This window comes from Phalangium opilio, unplaced genomic scaffold (genome assembly GCF_054372755.1).
Source record: "Phalangium opilio isolate 3A_F unplaced genomic scaffold, DU_Popi_V2 ptg000013l_1, whole genome shotgun sequence".
In the NCBI taxonomy this organism is placed as follows: Eukaryota; Metazoa; Arthropoda; class Arachnida; order Opiliones; family Phalangiidae; genus Phalangium; species Phalangium opilio.
The window spans coordinates 336,101-353,551 of NW_028324148.1; the positions used below are offsets into that span (position 1 = coordinate 336,101).

Here is a 17,451-nt window from a genome sequence, read left to right on the forward strand (position 1 = left end):
CAATAATGCAGATATTGGTGACTATGTTATTGATTGGAATGGCCCGCTAACAGAGGAAGATAGTGACAAACCAGTTGAGGTACCTCATGTTAAAAATCCCATTCCGGAAAATCTTCTTAATGTATTTATTGAGCATATATCAAGAAATGGAAATGTGGGGAATGACTATGGAATTAATACTTTTCCAAGGGCTCTTAGTTTCACGAGAAATCATAATTTGTGTAATTTAAAAAATTGTAGCAACACTACTTTTAGGGGTTGAAAATTCTAATAATTAACCCAAGGAAGAGAGATAATTCCCTGAGGGATACAATTCGACAAATAAAATCTAAAATGCCTTCTGAAACATACAGTATATGAGCTTAAATAGAGATGATTTTCGACCTTCACAGTGTTTAGACTGGATTTTAAATCTTAATTTTTTATCAACAGTAAAGGAAGGAAATACTTGTTTCTAAATATTTAACTTGACAATTTTTAACCATCTTTCTTATAAAGTAATAAAAATATTTACATGACTTTGTTGCTGTGGAATGTTAAACCTCAACACCAGGGCTCCCACAGAAATTTCTTAAAATAATAGTGAAAAAAGAGACCTTTCACGGTAAAAATAGGGTAAAATAAGGACCAAATTCTTGGAAATAGGAACCAAATAGAGACCAATTCAAAATCAAAATGAGATCTTTATTTGTACGGAAGTATCACAAAAAAGTGTTTAAGCTTTAGTTATCACATTAATAAAGGTTATATGAGAAAAATTCTCTAGGATTATTCACTTTTTGATAAAGTCACATTAAGTACTTCTGTTTCGCTTTTCAACAAAATAAGAAATAATGTCAGACTTTCTTTTGTTGATAGTTTTCATTAAGCGTGTTGTTTCGCTGGCTTGTGACGAACATTCAGCACGCTTTTTGGTGATGCAGTCTATCATAGATTGCGCTAAACTTATTTCTGCCAAGTCCTTTTTCTTCAGAGCTCTTTTTAGCCTATCATTCGCTTCATTTAAAAACTGGTCCGAAGCCGACTCATTTTTCTCCTGCTCTTGTTGCTTTTCGATGAGTTGCATTTCTAGAGATTTAATATCTTTCGCATTCTTCTTTAACTGTTCTTCTTTTTTTCTTTTCTTCTGTGCTTCGTCCTCATCATCTCTTTCTTTTTGTTCAGCCTGTTTTTGTTTCTCCCTCTCTTTTTCTAAATGTTGTCTGTAGCTCTGATTGGCGTTGATGGCTAGTTGTAATAACGGTTTCGTAATTGGCACCAGCTCTGGTTTTCTATGAAATTGCTGTAAACCACTAGCCACCGTTAGTCGGGCATTTAAAGTTTTCAGTGACATGGATGCTTTGTCGTCAGTTAAAATCCGGCTTGATTTTGAAAATCCACGCTCTACGTCAGCACTACCATGAGATAATGTAAGGGCAGCTTTAACTAACGCGGTTACATTGGGATATTTTATATCTTCCAATCCGTTCTTTATTTCGAAATAATACTTCCAGTAAGTTTCAATTCGTTCTGAATTTACCCAAGAAGGGTTGTCTTCTTCAAGCTGGATCAACTTCCATTCATCAAGAAGTACGTCAATTGGAAATTTTATAGGGAGAGCTGAAGCTACTTTGATTAAATCATTGCAACTTCTTGGCTTTGTTCTCTCTGCTGGTTGAAGGAAACGAAAATGTTTCATGATGTTTTGAGAGACAGGAGTTTTCTTAATTATGTGTTTTGATGCTTCAATGTAGCACTTTTGAACTCCGATGAGGAACTCTAGAACGTTCTTTTCAGAAACCTTGATCAGACAGTTCTTAACCATCTCGCCGCATTCCATATCTTTTCTAGGAAGAAGATTGGCTTCATCAGTAATGAGTTTCTCTTCGTACTTAGTTGTTTGTTTCAAAACGTCTTTTTTGACAAAACGACCAAGAAGTGTTTGTAATAAACTTCTAAGTTCGTCGTAAAGGACGTGAATCAAAGGCTCTTCGCGTTGAAAGTGACCAGTGAATCTCGTAAAAACTTTCGCTAATGAAATTACAAAATGGAGCCTTGCCTTCATCGTAGGGTTTTTGATTGCCAGGGTAATTTTTTTGTACTTTTCATTGTCCTTGATTTTTGGTTGATTCTTTGGTAAAAAAATACAAAAATATTTTTCGATAGCTAGCCACTGATCGATTACACGCTCACACGCTGGTCCAAGAGTTAGCCATCGGGAAGGAACGTGCTTAATAAATGATTGGACTTTTAAACTTAGTTCCACTTGGATCTTCTCAAAGTCCTCGCGTCTTGTTGGCGTGTCATGGAAAAAGTAGTAAAGAGATAGTACATAATCCGAAGGATTGCTATCAAGTTGTTCTAGGCCTTTAAGAAATGCATTGTGCATAGTGTGGATAGAACACGTTCCAACGTCAACCAGGCCGCAATTTCTGTCTTTCACCAGCTTTTCATTAATGGACCTCCAAACAGTTTTACTAACATTCGGGCCGTCACTACCGATCATTAGCACATGGCTTATGGGTAACTGGGCATTATCTATTGCTTTTAGAATGTTCTTGGATAATTCTTGGCCTTTGGCGTGTCCCATAAAAAATGTTTCAAGATGTTTGACTACAACAACGTTTTGGGAAATTGACCAATATCTGATAGCAATCTGAAGTTCTTTCTTTCCTTCAGAATTTGTAGTCTCATCATACTGAATGGAATAATAAGCTCCAACAACATCACTTAACATCATTTCTCTGAAGTATGGACCCAGAGCTTCGCTGACTAGATAGCTCAACTTCGTTTCTCCAATGGAGAATTGACTAGGCACAGCTTCGCCAAACATTGCTTTGAATGTATCGGCGATTGAATTGCACGATGCCGCAGACCAATTACAACTTACGTTTTTCATAGCCCAAATAAGTTCGGCTTTTCTGGCACGATCAGTTTCGGTTTCTTTTAAAACAATACTTGCATCTTTTCCATTGGAGGAATGACTTGTACTTAACCGAAGTTGAAGTTTTCCCAAACAGGCTTTGGCTTTTTCTTTGTGTGTGCTTGTTTTGGCATGTTGCTGTATAGCGGCGTATCCCTTAAGGTAGCTAAATGATTTGAGACATACAGTACAAAAGGCTTGTTTCTCATCAACCTTCTTACACCAAGATGAAACTTCATGTCCATTTTCGTCCGTTTTTAACAACCAGTCATTGCAAAAATGACACTTTCCCATTTTAGATGCGAAATGATAACATTTAAATGACACTCACACGAGACACATATAACCACTATCAATTTCCCGCCTAATTTGTCGTCTGCTTCCAAAATACATGGGCTATAGACTAATATTTAAAGGGCGAGTCGAAACCCTCGCAGCATACCGATAGGGGGTTAGATCCTGTGATAGAGGGTTTACTACGTCAGCGGACACGGGTATCTACCGCTGTTGCGACCCCAATATCCCCCTTTCGATATTGGACTATTCCTATACACATGTAGGGAAGTAGCTACTGTGAAGAGACAGGAGAGAAGTAGGCTATGAGTCAGCTTAGAAAACTAAGGCAAGCTAGTGGTGCCACCTTACGAACTAATAAAGGTTTGAAAATTTAATAGGATACCATGATTTCCATCTCGAATTGTCAGTTTACCAAAAGCTATGCTATAGCTGATGATATAGTCGGAGTGAGAATAGTTTTACTGTTGCAAAAAATTTTACATGGGAATATTAAAAACGGGAATTTTTGAAAATAGGGTGGTTTAGAGACCAAATGGCGATTTTAGGGTGGTTTAGAGACCTATCCAAAAAGTAGAGACTTTTAGGTATTTTAGAGACCAGATGGGAGCCCTGCAACACAAATAAAATGCTATTAAAACTGCTTCAACAGCATGGTATGAATTCTTTCAAGGGATAGTGTTGTAGGACAAAATTATTTTTAATCGACAAAGCTATTAAAATATGCATAAAAACACTATAGTATTACCCTCTGAAACTCGCGTTAAATTACGATCAGACTGATTTGCACTCGCTAAGCTTTATGTCATATTTTTACAAAAAAAAAGTTTCCGCGACCAATCATTGCCAAATTAGGCCCCCTAAATCGATCATTTACGTAATTTGTCACGGCACAAAACTTCATTTCACAAATAACTTAATTTTAAATGGAGTTAGGCCTGGCGAGTTAAAATCCCATTTTGGTTTTTATTCGTAAATTAAGCGAACGTTTTGGTGAGTAATCCTAATGGTTTTTATTCATACTTTAACCACATACTCCTTAGAAATTACTTCTTTTCTACTTCACTATAAATTTAACACGCTTAAGCGCAATGATTTTTATTATTAAAATTTCGTCTGAAATAGTTTTCCAAGTTTAAGACTAATGATCTGTTAGACCTTCAACAGCGTGGAGTACATCTTAAAACGAGGTTAAAAGGAAAATTATTTGATTCTACACCTAAAAGTAATCCTAGTTTTCCTACTTCAATTTCAAGCCCAATTTTTTTCTTTGCTAGAAAGAACGTACACCGTGATTTTTTTAATTCAAATCGTGCAGTCGCTATGTCCAATTTCTGTGACGTCATAATAAACCAGGTCAAATATTGAAATTAAAAATTGTCATTTTACTGGCAAAACAGAGATTGCTTTTAGAATCAAAATGAATAAAAAAATTACTTTTTTCTCCCCTAACATTTAAATGCGTATCGTTTTTAGTGAAATTATTAAAAACTAAAGCTTTGTTTATAACATTAATTGAACAATTATAAACTGTTGGAACTTTAACAGCATAAATTGCATCTTTAAGAATATTGATTATGTTCAGATAAATGAAATTGAAGGTTTTAACTCCCCCCTAACATTTAAATGCGTATCATTGCTTTTGGTAACAAACCATTTGAGGATTTTTGAAAGACCGATAGTGGTTTTGGACTAAACTCTAAATGGTGTTAATCTACACCCATTATGGTCTTTGAATCAACCCTTAAGGTGCTTGAGAATTTCCCAGACTGGTTTAACACTATACTAGAGCCAAACCTAGCGTGGGGATTCTTGCAGACCGAAATGGGAATACTTATTTTACAACAAACCCTTGACGTTTCTGAGAAATGTAGAAAAATGTTTAAAATGTGCAAAGATATTCACAAAACGCTTAATTTCAAAGATTTCACCATTTTTAATTACTGTTTTTAAAAGCCCTTACATTTTTTTTTCAAAGTGTTTCACTAAGCGAGAGGAATTTGTGTATAGCAATCCAAATATACACGATTCAATGAATGATGATGACTTGAATAGTAGAGGATTATATTGAATATTAAATATCCAAAATGATGAGAATAAGCACATAATGGCGTTTAATATATCAGACGCCTCAGTGATTTTCATTCCATCCACATAAATTTCATATTCGTTACTTGTTAGAATTTTTGGCCCTGAATAAACAATAGCAGGACCCTTTTGAATCCTATCTAAGGTATCCTTCTGACAAAAAAAACCCTTATGGTTTTCCTTGAAAATACTAGGAATTAACAAAATCGCCATGTTATCCTTAAAGCCTAAATTTAAGTTATAAAGATTAGTTCTGGATATAAAAAACTTTGCGTATTGATGGATTCAATCTTTCCTACCACTTACGCAGGGCCGTCTAGAGAGGGTGGCAATTCGGTGCATTTTTTATCGGGGCCAGTACCTTTCGGGGGCCCGGTCAGGTCTCGACCTTGGTTAATTTTAGTGGATAATGGTTGTGAAAATTTATTTATAATATTTAATTATTAGTGGTAGTGTCGTAACTTGAGCCTTCTCTTAAAATGCTCTCAGTCCCTCATTCCCGTCTCTTCTCACTGAAAGTAAAATATAAACGGAGGTTTAAGTTTTTATAATTGTTTCTTTGCTGTGCACGTTCGCGCATTCATAAATATTATTAAATATATATACCAACAGCATTCTAAGTTTCAAGTTGATGGCTATGGATTTATACGAAAGAGTTTAATAATTTAACAACAAGAAAAGAGTGCAGACAACGTCTCTTAGTCGCTCATAAATGGGATGCTTGTAACTTCATATTTTATGAGTTAAAATTAAAGAAGCCAAAAGAGTATCATACTTAAGTTAAATGAACTTCTTAACTAGTTACCTGTAAAAAAACTAGCATGTAAAAATATGACAAGCTTCGCTTAGGCCCTGTCCTGCTACACCGTAAAATTTTCTGAGATCCTGTTTACGGCCCAGTTTTAAATAAAATTTTGGGCTGTTCGATTATATAATAATACATATCTTAACTTGGTTATAATATTGGTAATATTGTTTTTATTATATCACTTTTGCTGTGATATAGCCAAGTGACAATATGTTTTGTGATATAGCCAAGTGACAATATGTTTTATATAAACTCTATAGAATTTCAAAAAATGTATATATATAAAACTTTACTGTTCATGGAGTTCCCTACTTTTGAACCAAATTACCATTCCACCGAAACCGTGATTGGGAGTTCCCTTTAGACCGAACTCCGGCACCTTTGGCAGTTTTCGAAAAAGGGAAAATAGCCTCAAAAGACTGCACGTAACGAAAGCGTTCATTGATAACTTCTCTCCTATAATAACGGAGTAGCAAGGAGTTACATTTTCAATCGATTTGATTACTTTAAGGGAAAGGTGATATATGCCATAATAATAATTTTATTTGATATTATTGTAAATGATGCGTAATAGAAAAATTTATATTGAAATCAGGGTAAGTTAGCATTTTACAGTAAATTGTTGTGATATTATTGGATTTTAATAAAAGTTATGTGCGTAGTTCAAATTTACAGAGGCAGAATCAAGCAATTTTAGAGTAAAATAAACTTTGTTATTATTTAGGTTTACGAAACTTTTTATTCAACCGATACCATAGACGTTGGGCCTTCCCAATATAACCAAACCACACATAACATACTTAGATTAACACGAATTTCACCACAAGAGAAAATAATAATATTATAATATTTCATTTAATTGTGAATTACTTCATTATAGTTACGCTGAATGCAGATTATTTAAAATCGGCATTTTACGTAAATCCCGCTGTCCCGCTAAATTTGTATCTTACTTGGCGCATTTCGGTCAAATGGGAATTTGTTTCATTGGGAAGATACCGTTCAGGATGGTGATCTCAGAACTTTTACGGTGTATTAGTTCCAAAGCGAAGCTTGGCATATTTTTTAAACCTTAGTGTGTTTTTTAGGATCTCACTTTATAGGTAGTTTTAAAGTGAGAACTAAAGTTCATTTCAAAGAAATTTCAGTATTTTCAAATAATTAATATCTCCCAAATTTTATGTTTCTACCTTAGAATTTTCATGTTCGGCCAGTGACTGTAATAATAAACATTTGAGCTGAGGTATTTCGTAAACCAAATTAGGTAGACACTTGTAATTAGGCTATAAAGGTAGGCCTAGTAAGCACTGTTAGTTAATAAATATTTTAACGAAAACGAAGATACCGGGGCTTAAAAGTGCTGAAGTTGCTACGAGAAAAGAATAATCGGAGTGCGGACCCGCCTGTGTGCACGCAAATATTTTACCTCCCAATGATTTGGAGACGTTTTTATCGGGCCCGAACCACAACCATTCCCGGGGCCCGCAAAGTCTCTCGACGGCCCTGCACTTACGTCGCATTTATTCAGTTTCCTTCAGTTTTTTTACTTCGTCCATTATTTCTCCTTTAAACGTTGTTGCGTTTTTGTTTGCAGCGCTCCATATTTCGCCAGCGTACATTGTAAGAGAATCTTCTAGTTTTTTTTTCATGCTTATTTTGGTAACTCTTCCGAATTCCAATATTATCTGAACATGAGATATAATATTTAGTTATTGCCTTCATAATAGTCGCTTATATATGTTCTACCTGTCTTTCGTTACCCAGAGCAGGGTATGCCTCAAGAGCCTTCTCCAAGGCATCATCTCTTTTTCCGTAGATCATGGTCGCTCGGTCTCTAAAGGTTTTGTCCATTTTTGTATCAATTAAAGACCAATCTATTTCTTCTTTTAGCATTTCGCTAGTCATTAGAACTTTGAAAGCTATAATGCTTTCTTCAATATCGAAATTGAAATTCTGGAATTTGGTGTTATGATTAAAACAATTTTATCATCAGAAAATAATAAAATTATATAAATCAATAAATTGTGCAAATAATAGTGTGGGTGACTTCTTCCTAGTACGCGATTTAACTTTAAAGAAGAGTTATATATTACCTTGATTCTTATTGCAGCTTCAGGATTATTCACATCATTGGCAGGTGTTTTGTAACAGTCTTTACCGTATTTTGTTTTATGTTGCGCAACAACTGAAACGTGCTCGAGGCTACTTCTAAAGTTTTTAAACTTTGATCTAAGTTGTTGATACCATAATTCCTGTAAAATTAAGCCTTGTGAGTTTTTGTTTTATAACAGTAATAACCTTCATATTTGAAAGAAATATTTATCTTACATGTCCTTCGCCAGGCACTTGTTTTGAATGAGAATACTGTATTACTAGCTTTCTAGCTATGTGCATGTGATAAGGTAATCTAAAGATTTGCATTGAGAAATGGTTATTTATTTTCGGATTCAATTGAGCAATAATTCAATACAGTTGGTAATAGTTGCAAGCCATACCGTTTAATACAGTCACTGAATAGAATGCTTAAAACTTCTTTATTCAAAACCTTTGCATCCGCTTGTGGCAAGTTCTTATATTGATCGGAATTTTTACATACTTCAGGTATATCTGGCAAAGTGTATACCAGTGCAAAAGTGGTTCTTGACATATGTTCCACATTTTGGGATAGATTCTCAGCCACCCCTGGGAAATTATAATATTTAAAAACGATTATTTGGGATTATTTGTGGATCGCTATAGGGCCAGTAATTGTGGAGTTAATTTTACATACCAAGATATAAGTGCTCCACCATTCTCTGATTTATCATTAAGATTGTTATTTTCATTAATGGTGGGAACATTTTCCTGGTTCAATAAAAAAAAGTAATTGGTATTATTATACAATAATTATAATTAAAGGTTAATTAAAATACCGGTTCTATATTTGTGGCATCTGTTCATTCCGTTTCTTCGACATCTAGTGGTTTAGCGGTTGTGATAGTGTCTTCATTTTTTTTGTGAAATCTTAGGTTCTGGTGTTTCATTCATATCGACTCATCTACGTCTCTTTTTCTATAATGAATGAAATTATAGTTAACTCTATTACCAATAACACAAATAATTATAAAAATATGAAATTTAGTACTCACCCTTACAATCAATTGAATTTTAGTCAAATTCTCTAAAATACTATGCTGATCTAGCTCAACATTCTTTTTAAAGTCTTTGTCGTATACCTTAATGAATAATATATTATAAATTAAAACATATACAACATTAAATATTTTAAATGAAGAAAAAGAGCAAGTGACATCAAAACATAATTTTCGCTAAAGGAGGTAACGTTCATTCCCCTCTACCGTGTGCTGCCAACATATTCTGGCGGACAGTAACTAATGTAAATGCTGTGGACTAAGGTTTAATGTTAAGCCGTTTAAAAACTTTGAAACTTCGCAGCTTAAAATATAGCGGCTGTAAAATTATGAAATCAGACTGAAAAGAAAGCGCTTAAATGATTTTTTACTATATACAAATTGTAAGCCAGTTAAATATTAATATAATCTAAGAAGTTAGAAAAAAAACCATAGTATTTACATGAATAACTGTTAATTGCTATGAAAACATTCGGACACCACCAGAAAGTTCATAGTAGTATAGAGTAATGTTAGTTCCACGTATGCAAACGTCATACCCTTCTATCTCTTAGCTCAGTGTCATCCCCCCCTACCAGGCGCGAACATTATCCCCTCTTACAAAAGCGCGCCTAGAGGGAGGGATACACCGTCTACTGCCCTCTCTACTGACACTACTCTATACTATAGGGACTTGGCAATTCGGGGTATTTCAACCCCTTGCCGACATCCTGGTATATAGTAGTATCAGCGCTACGTACAGCTCCTTCTATCTCAGAGCTCCGTGTCATCCCTCCTAACAAGCGTGCTCAGTATTCCGTCTTACAAAAGCGCGCCTAAAGAGAGGACTAAACCGGTTTTTCCCTTCTCTACCGAGATTACTCTATTCCTTTTTTCCAGAGTGGAAGCTATTCCACCACAATTTCCGACCCTCCCTCTTCGAATTATTTCCTACCTAGAGTGGAAGCTAGAGTGAGGTTGCATGACGTAGTACTGCCAAGTCTCTGTAGTGTAATGGCAGTCTCCCACCTTTAACTGTAATAAGGTCTATGGGCAAAGAACATGGGGTGCCACTAGTCTATAGTGGGGGTCGGACACTACCCAAATTCCCGTGCAAATTCTTCGAAATCCCTAAATTTCTAAATATGTCCTATAGAGATTTAACATTAAAATTTAAAAATACCCCGAAAAATTGCTTTAAAATCCGAAAATCTCTCAAAAATTTCAAAATCCCGTACACATAACGCCACATGTCAGACCCCTCGGGCTAAATCAAAGTGCTCACATGCTCATAGTTAAGTCTTTGCTAAAGAAATATTAATTTAATGTCACTCAAACCTTAACTTCATAAGCTTAAGTAATAAATTGTTTTTACCTGATACATAAAATCTGTTCCAGTAAAATCACTTAACGTCTCATCACTTTTTAAACGTTCAAAAAGCGCAGGAAATATGTTACTTTACAGCGTTATTTTCTTCCTTCTTTCGCAGAAAGACAACAGCCATTTTTAGAAATTATTGCACAAATGTGATAATAAAATATTGACTAAAAGACGAAATCCGTACTAGAACCGTAATTCCGTAAAACTAACTCAACCGTGTCAACACGAAAGTTCGTCAGTATAGTAGTAAAATTGGCATGGAAATCTCCTCTCGCGAAAAGTAGCATGGCCACGAGGTCAGTCGTCGAAGTGAACTGAGGGCAAAATTTGATCATTGATGAGACATTTAGCAGAGTCACGTGGGAAACTCTCTCGCGGAAAGTTGGCGCGCACCACACTTTTTTTTGAGAGAATGGATATTTTTTCTTGACATAACTAGCAAACCCTTTGAAGCCTAAATAACGTTAGATTTTCTTTCCCTCCCTGACAAATGCCCTCTTTCTTATTCTCTGACCACCTTTGCTTGATGAAAGATAAGAGCATAAGAGTTCCCCAATTTTCGTATGTGGTTCAGAAATGTTGAAAAGGAGAAAATCAGTTTCTCATATTAAAATTTAAAATGTCAGGGTTATTTAGTTGCGTTAAGTGTACATATGTTTCGAAAACATTTGGTACTCTCTTAGCTCATTTGTTAAAAAAGCACGCCTATGATCCACACTTTCGAGTTGATTGCGGTTTGAACAATTGTTGGATAAGTTTTAAAAAATACAGCAGTTTCAACGTCTCGTGAGATATAAACACAAATATTTCTTGGACAATTTAAACCTGGATGAAAGACTTGAACATAGACAGAACCTTTCAAACAACGGAAATGGAAAGGAGCCAGAGTTGAAACCTTTGGACATTCGGGAAATGTTACTAAAAATCATTTTAAAATTCCGAGAGTTACACCATCTTCCACGAACCGTCATTCAGTCATTAATCAACGATTTGCTAAAGTTTGGGAATATATTTTGTTCACCAACAAAGAAAATGTGCTGCAGGTACTTCATTCCCAAGACATAAGCGTTGAGGAAATTCACTTATTATTTTCAAAAAACATTAAAGTTAATGAAGCATTTGAGAGCATTAACTCGAACCATAAAATAACTGAACTATGTAAATCTAGTTTTGGATTAATCGAGCCCCTTCAGTACGTGTTTTTGGAAACGGCGACTTCCGAAAAAAAAAGATATTTCCACTATGTCCCAATAATAAAAGTTATTCAAAAACTGTATTCTTTGGATGATCAGATCGGAAAACACGAGGATTGCCTAAGAATACCCCATCAATGCATCGGTCACTTCCTTCAAGGTGAATAAGCGAAAACCATATTTTCAAAAATTGCTACATTTTCTCCAAATACTCTTAAATTGCAAATATTTTTTGACGAATTTGAGGCGTGTAATTCCCTTGGGTCAAAACGTGGGAAACATAAAAAACTCGGTAGTTATTTCTCAATACTTAATTTACAAGGAAAGTACCGATCGAAATTAAGTGACATAAATCAGGCGCTTTTAGCCAAATCAGTCGATGTAGAAAAATATGGATGGAACGAGGTTCTGGAGCCTCTAATCTTCGATATAAATCACATGATAATGAATGGTGTTGAGATTGAATCCAGAGGAATAACGCTCACAGCCAATGTTGCCTATTTTCTGGAGATAACCTGGGTCTACACAAACTGGTCGGTTTTAACACGTGTTTAATTCGGGGCGGATCTGTAGGTTCTGCATGGTGAGCAAAGCAAATGTTTCACTTAAAACAAATGAAGCGCAGTTGCAAATGAGAACTTTAGAACGCCATGTCTACCATTTAGAAGGCATTTCGAAAGACTCAAGCGAATCATCTGTTTATGGGGTTAATTTTAAAAGTCCTCTCTTGAAAATCTCTTCTTTTGACCTTACGCAACAGCTTCCACCTGATCCCATGCATGATCTAAAAGAAGGCGTAATTCCTAGAATTCTAATTCTGAAAAACCTTTTGAAGCAAATGTTCTCAAAAACCAATTTTACTCTCGAAAAGTTCAATGTTATAATTACAACATTTCCATATGGTAAAACAGAATCAAGTCGTCCAGAAACGCAAATTAAAATTGCTATTGTCGAATTCATAAATTCCATACAAAAAGCCAACCACCAGGGGCGTAAGCCATTCGCGTTCAGTTTATTACCGTGAAGATTCTCCTACAGATGGCGCATTTTTACGTTTTCTGTCGTCTGCTACATAGTTTTAAATTTAGGATTAGCCGTAAAATCGCGTATGGGTTACCGTTCATAGTTGGACACTTTGATTAAAACTATAAAGTAATGAATTTTAACTCCGCAATTAACGGTGGATTGGTTTTCCCAATTGTGGGGTATCATAAGACTATTAAAGATGTACCCGTAATAACTAAAAATGATATAAAATCATTTTACAAGTCTAAAACCAAAACAACTCAACACTACCGTAGGAGCTATAAATTTCTTGTTGAAGAATACATTGTTTCCGATTCTTTTATGAGCAAAGCAGAACTGTAAGTGATGGAAATTATTCAGTATTATAAATTATAACTTAACTGACCAGAAATAAAAAAATATTTCAGTGAAAATGACAGAGTTTTTGTAAAGGCGACATGCTACAAAAGTCAAAGGAAGAACGAAAACCCCTACACAATTTGTGCAGCACTAAAAATATCAACACCTTCAATTTTGGATCAGTATTGTGGTTGTCCAGCCGGTATCTCAGGATCATGCAACCATGGTATTGCTTTATTGAGGCTTCTTGCGCAGTTACGAAGTCAAAATGTTGTCAATCCACCAAAAGAACTTTCGTGTACAGATAAGCCACAACAGTGGAATCGTCCCAGAGGCAAAAAAATTACCCCTTCTCAGTAATAGATGTTAATTTCCAAGCACCGAAAAAAGATGGGAAAAATAAACCCCTAATATGTAAAATGTATGACGCAAGCTCAAATCTTGATAAAAATGAAGTGTGCAAAGCTTCAAAGGCTTTCATTAAATACCTTAGTTCCAACGGAGTTAAAGATGGATGGGCGAGTATTTTACCGAATCCAGAAGAATTTGTGTGGGTTAAAACCAGAATCGGAGAAGCTCCTGAAGGATCCCTTGTGTCCCATTCGACCGAACGCGTTTCCCATTCAACCGAAAACAGCTCAAATGTGCGGTTTTTGGAAAATATATATTAAAATTTAAAAAGCAAACGTTTTAACTTTTCTAATGAATATTTTTACCCCCCAGTTTTCGTTGTATATATATATTGATGTTTGAAATGCAAAATTTAATTTTAAGAGTGATTGATAATGGAGAGAATTGCATTGTTTTGGAAAATGTGACTGCTAATTAGTAGGAGAATGTTTAGGAAAAGGTGGCAGTTAATTAATAGGAGAATATTTAGGAAAAGGTGGCAACTAATTAATAGGAGAATATTTTCAAAAAAGGTGGCAACGAATTATTGAACCATTGTTTTGGAAAAGGTGGCAAAAAACTATTAGGAGAATATTTTAGAATAGGTGGCAGCTAACTATTAGGAGAATATTTTGGAAAAGGTGGCAGCTAATTAGTAGGAGAATATTTTGGAAAAGGTGGCAGCTAATTAGTAGGAGAATGTTTTGGAAAAGGTGGCAGCTAAATAATAGGAGAATTTTTAGGAAAAGGTGACAACTAATTAATAGGAGAATATTTTGGAAAAGGTGGCAGCTAACTATTAGGAGAATATTTTGGAAAAGGTGGCAGCTAATTAGTAGGAGAATGTTTTGGAAAAGGTGGCAGCTAATTAATAGGAGAATATTTAGGAAAAGGTGGCAACTAATTAATAGGATAATATTTTGGAAAATGTGGCAACTAATTAATAGGAGAATATTTTGGAAAAGGTGGCAGCTAATTAATAGGAGAATGTTTTGGAAAAGGTGGCAGCTAATTAATAGGATAATAACCTAACAGAACCTGACCTAACCTAACCAAACTTACAATTTCTTCCTCTGGGTTTGAACCCGAGCCTTTTAATTTTAAAAGCCTGATATTCTACCATGCTGCTGCGGTGATCCGAAATCCTCACAGACATTTAATTAACTAATTCTTTCAAATGAATTCCCATTCAGCAGAAACCCGCCATTGAGCTGGAAATTTAAATATATTCTCCATAAGCATGGGCGAATACCAGTTTTTGACTGTCGAGACGAAAATCGAATAGTGAAAAATTTTCTTATCGAATACCGAGACGAATAGTTGTTTGGGAACCGAATATCGAATAATTAGGCTTAACTTAAAATTGCCCTTATCGAATAGTTATCGAATAGTCAGAAATAGAATAGCGCTATAGAGTAGTAGCACTTCAGGCCTATTTTCCCATAGTAACTTATACATTAAAAAGTGTAACTGCCATTACTTTTTTAAAACATTTTTAGGGTTAATATTTTTGTTTTCTCGAATAGTTAATCCAATATTTAACGAATAGTTAGTCGAATATTTAACGAATAGTAGGCCCGAATAGTAAAATTCACTATTCGATATTCGTTCGAATACCCGAAATGGGGCTTATCGAATATCGAGACGGTTATTCGTCTCGATATTCGATCGAGTTATTCGTGTTACTCGAGTATTCGCCCATGCTTAATTCTCCATAAAAAACCAAAAAGCGGTTTCGGTCCAATGGGACTATACCGAATACAGCTTTCAATAAATGAAGATGGTTTTGAAGTTATTCATAACCTTGACATCTACGAGAGCCACCAAAATCTCATTCACGTAAAGAGAGAACGTTCCAGTCAGTCTATTCCCCTTCCATGAAGTCAGAGTTATCTTTTTTTCTGGTAGGGGCCTAGTTTAAGTCGGTTTAGCGCGCCACCTACTAATCGGAAATTACTGATTAAAATGTAAAATGGACGCGGTCAGTAGCGAGAGAGTCGGCCCAGGCAAAAAATCGAAAAAAAGTATTGACAACGATGTAAAGTATTTAAAAACCATTGGAAATGATGTAATTCTAAATAGTATTAACGAGTTTCTAAGCGCTACTCAGGACCATGATGGGTTTGATGATGAACTCAATAGGGCGCTACTCAGAACCATGATGGGTTTGATGTCGAACTCAATAGAGCGCTACTCAGAACCATGATGGGTTTGATGATGAACTCGTTAGGGCGCTACTCAGGACCATGATGGGTTTGATGACGAATTCAATAGAGCGCTACTCAGAACCATGATGGGTTTGATGATGAACCCGTTAGGGCGCTACTCAGGACCATGATGGGTTTGATGACGAATTCAATAGGGCGCTACTCAGGACCATGATGGGTTTGATGACGAACTCAAGAGGGAACTAAGCAGAACCGTGAAGGGTTTGCTAACGAACCCGTTAAGGCACTAAGCTGCACCGTGATGGGTTTGCTATGGAACCCGTTAGGGAACTGAGCAGAACCCTGAAGGGTTTGCCAACGAAAAATTGGGGCACTAATCTGCACCTTTATGGGTGTGCTCAGTGTTGGGCACATTTATTTCGATATATCTTTTTACCTATCAAAATATTTTTGTTTTCGCCCCTATCAATTTTTTACCTATCAAAATATCTTGGATTTCGCCCCTATCAATTTTTTACCTATCAAAATATTTTGGATTTCGCACCCATCAATTTTTTACCTATCAAAATATTTTGGATTTCACACCTATCAATTTTTTACCTATCAAAATATTTTGGATTTCGCACCTATCAATTTTTTACCTATCAAAATATTTTGGATTTTGCACCTATCAATTTTTTACCTATCAAGGATAGGTTTTTACAAGTTCCCGTGATGAAATAGATAACAGAAATAAGGAGAAGGAGCTTAGTTACTAACTTACTACCGCGAAATTTCCGATTAATTTTATGTGTAATTTCTTTTGACTGATCACTAGAATAAATAAACCGATTCGCGGAAACAATCCAATGAATGTGCAGGCTAGCTTCGGAGGGAGAAATACCGCGAAAAGGGACAGCTTCAAAATAACTGAGGAGTTACAGCCTTTCATTTCTTCGGCATATTGTCCATCGCTTGAAACTTTCGTTCACACCGGGAGGGTGGGAACCGTCGGACCGTGGGTGGGGTGGCGAGAGTTAGCAGATTCCGGGTTAGAGCCCTGAGACCTAACCGAGGCTCTTTTTTTCAGGCGCATGCGCGATTTTTTTCTCCGGACCGTCGGCCGCTAAAATTTACTCTCGCGTGAGTCGTGACGGCGTGAGTCGTGACGGCGCGAGTCGTTAGGCTTAGGAATTTGAAACTTGGTTTTCTCTTTCTCTAACGTCAGTGATGACGTACTTGCGCACCGCTGATGCGTAGTAGCTACTAGTCGGCCTCGGGTAGATCTCTCTCCAGACCTACTGGGAAGAGGGAAGGAAGGAATTCACTAAAATTTTATTAAATATATTAGAAATATCATTTTTGCTTTCAAATATTTTTAATAGGTAGCGATACCTATCAAATTTAAATCAAATTAAATTTTCTTAAAAACTAATGAATCAGGAAAAGTATCAAAAAAATTCCTTAGGAATCGGAACTTTCAAACTCAATTTTTCATGCCTATCATTTATAGGCTGATCTATCACTATCAAAATCGGTCAAATGATAGGTAGATTTTTTTCCAACTATCAAATAAAGTATCAGATTCAAAAAAGATATGATAGTGCCCATCACTGGGCACGAGGCGAGGCTTGGCCCATTTTTTCACATGCTATTGTTTTTCATAGGATCATATTTCTATTTATAGAGAAGTGAATTGTAGAACCATAGTAGTAGCATCCCATGTATTCGAACACTTCTTTGTTTGTGGGGCAATAAGCATCTACCTTCATG

General features: G+C 35.7%; 1 protein-coding gene across 1 annotated transcript; it reads right to left on the reverse strand.

The window, feature by feature from the left end:
• Positions 1-663: 663 nt before the first annotated feature.
• LOC149705417 (uncharacterized) lies at positions 664-3,805 on the reverse strand. The gene has a single exon (XM_089864050.1). The coding sequence runs from the start codon at positions 3,194-3,196 to the stop codon at positions 794-796; it is 2,403 nt and encodes an 800-aa protein (XP_089720176.1). The 5' UTR covers positions 3,197-3,805; the 3' UTR covers positions 664-793.
• Positions 3,806-17,451: the final 13,646 nt, after the last annotated feature.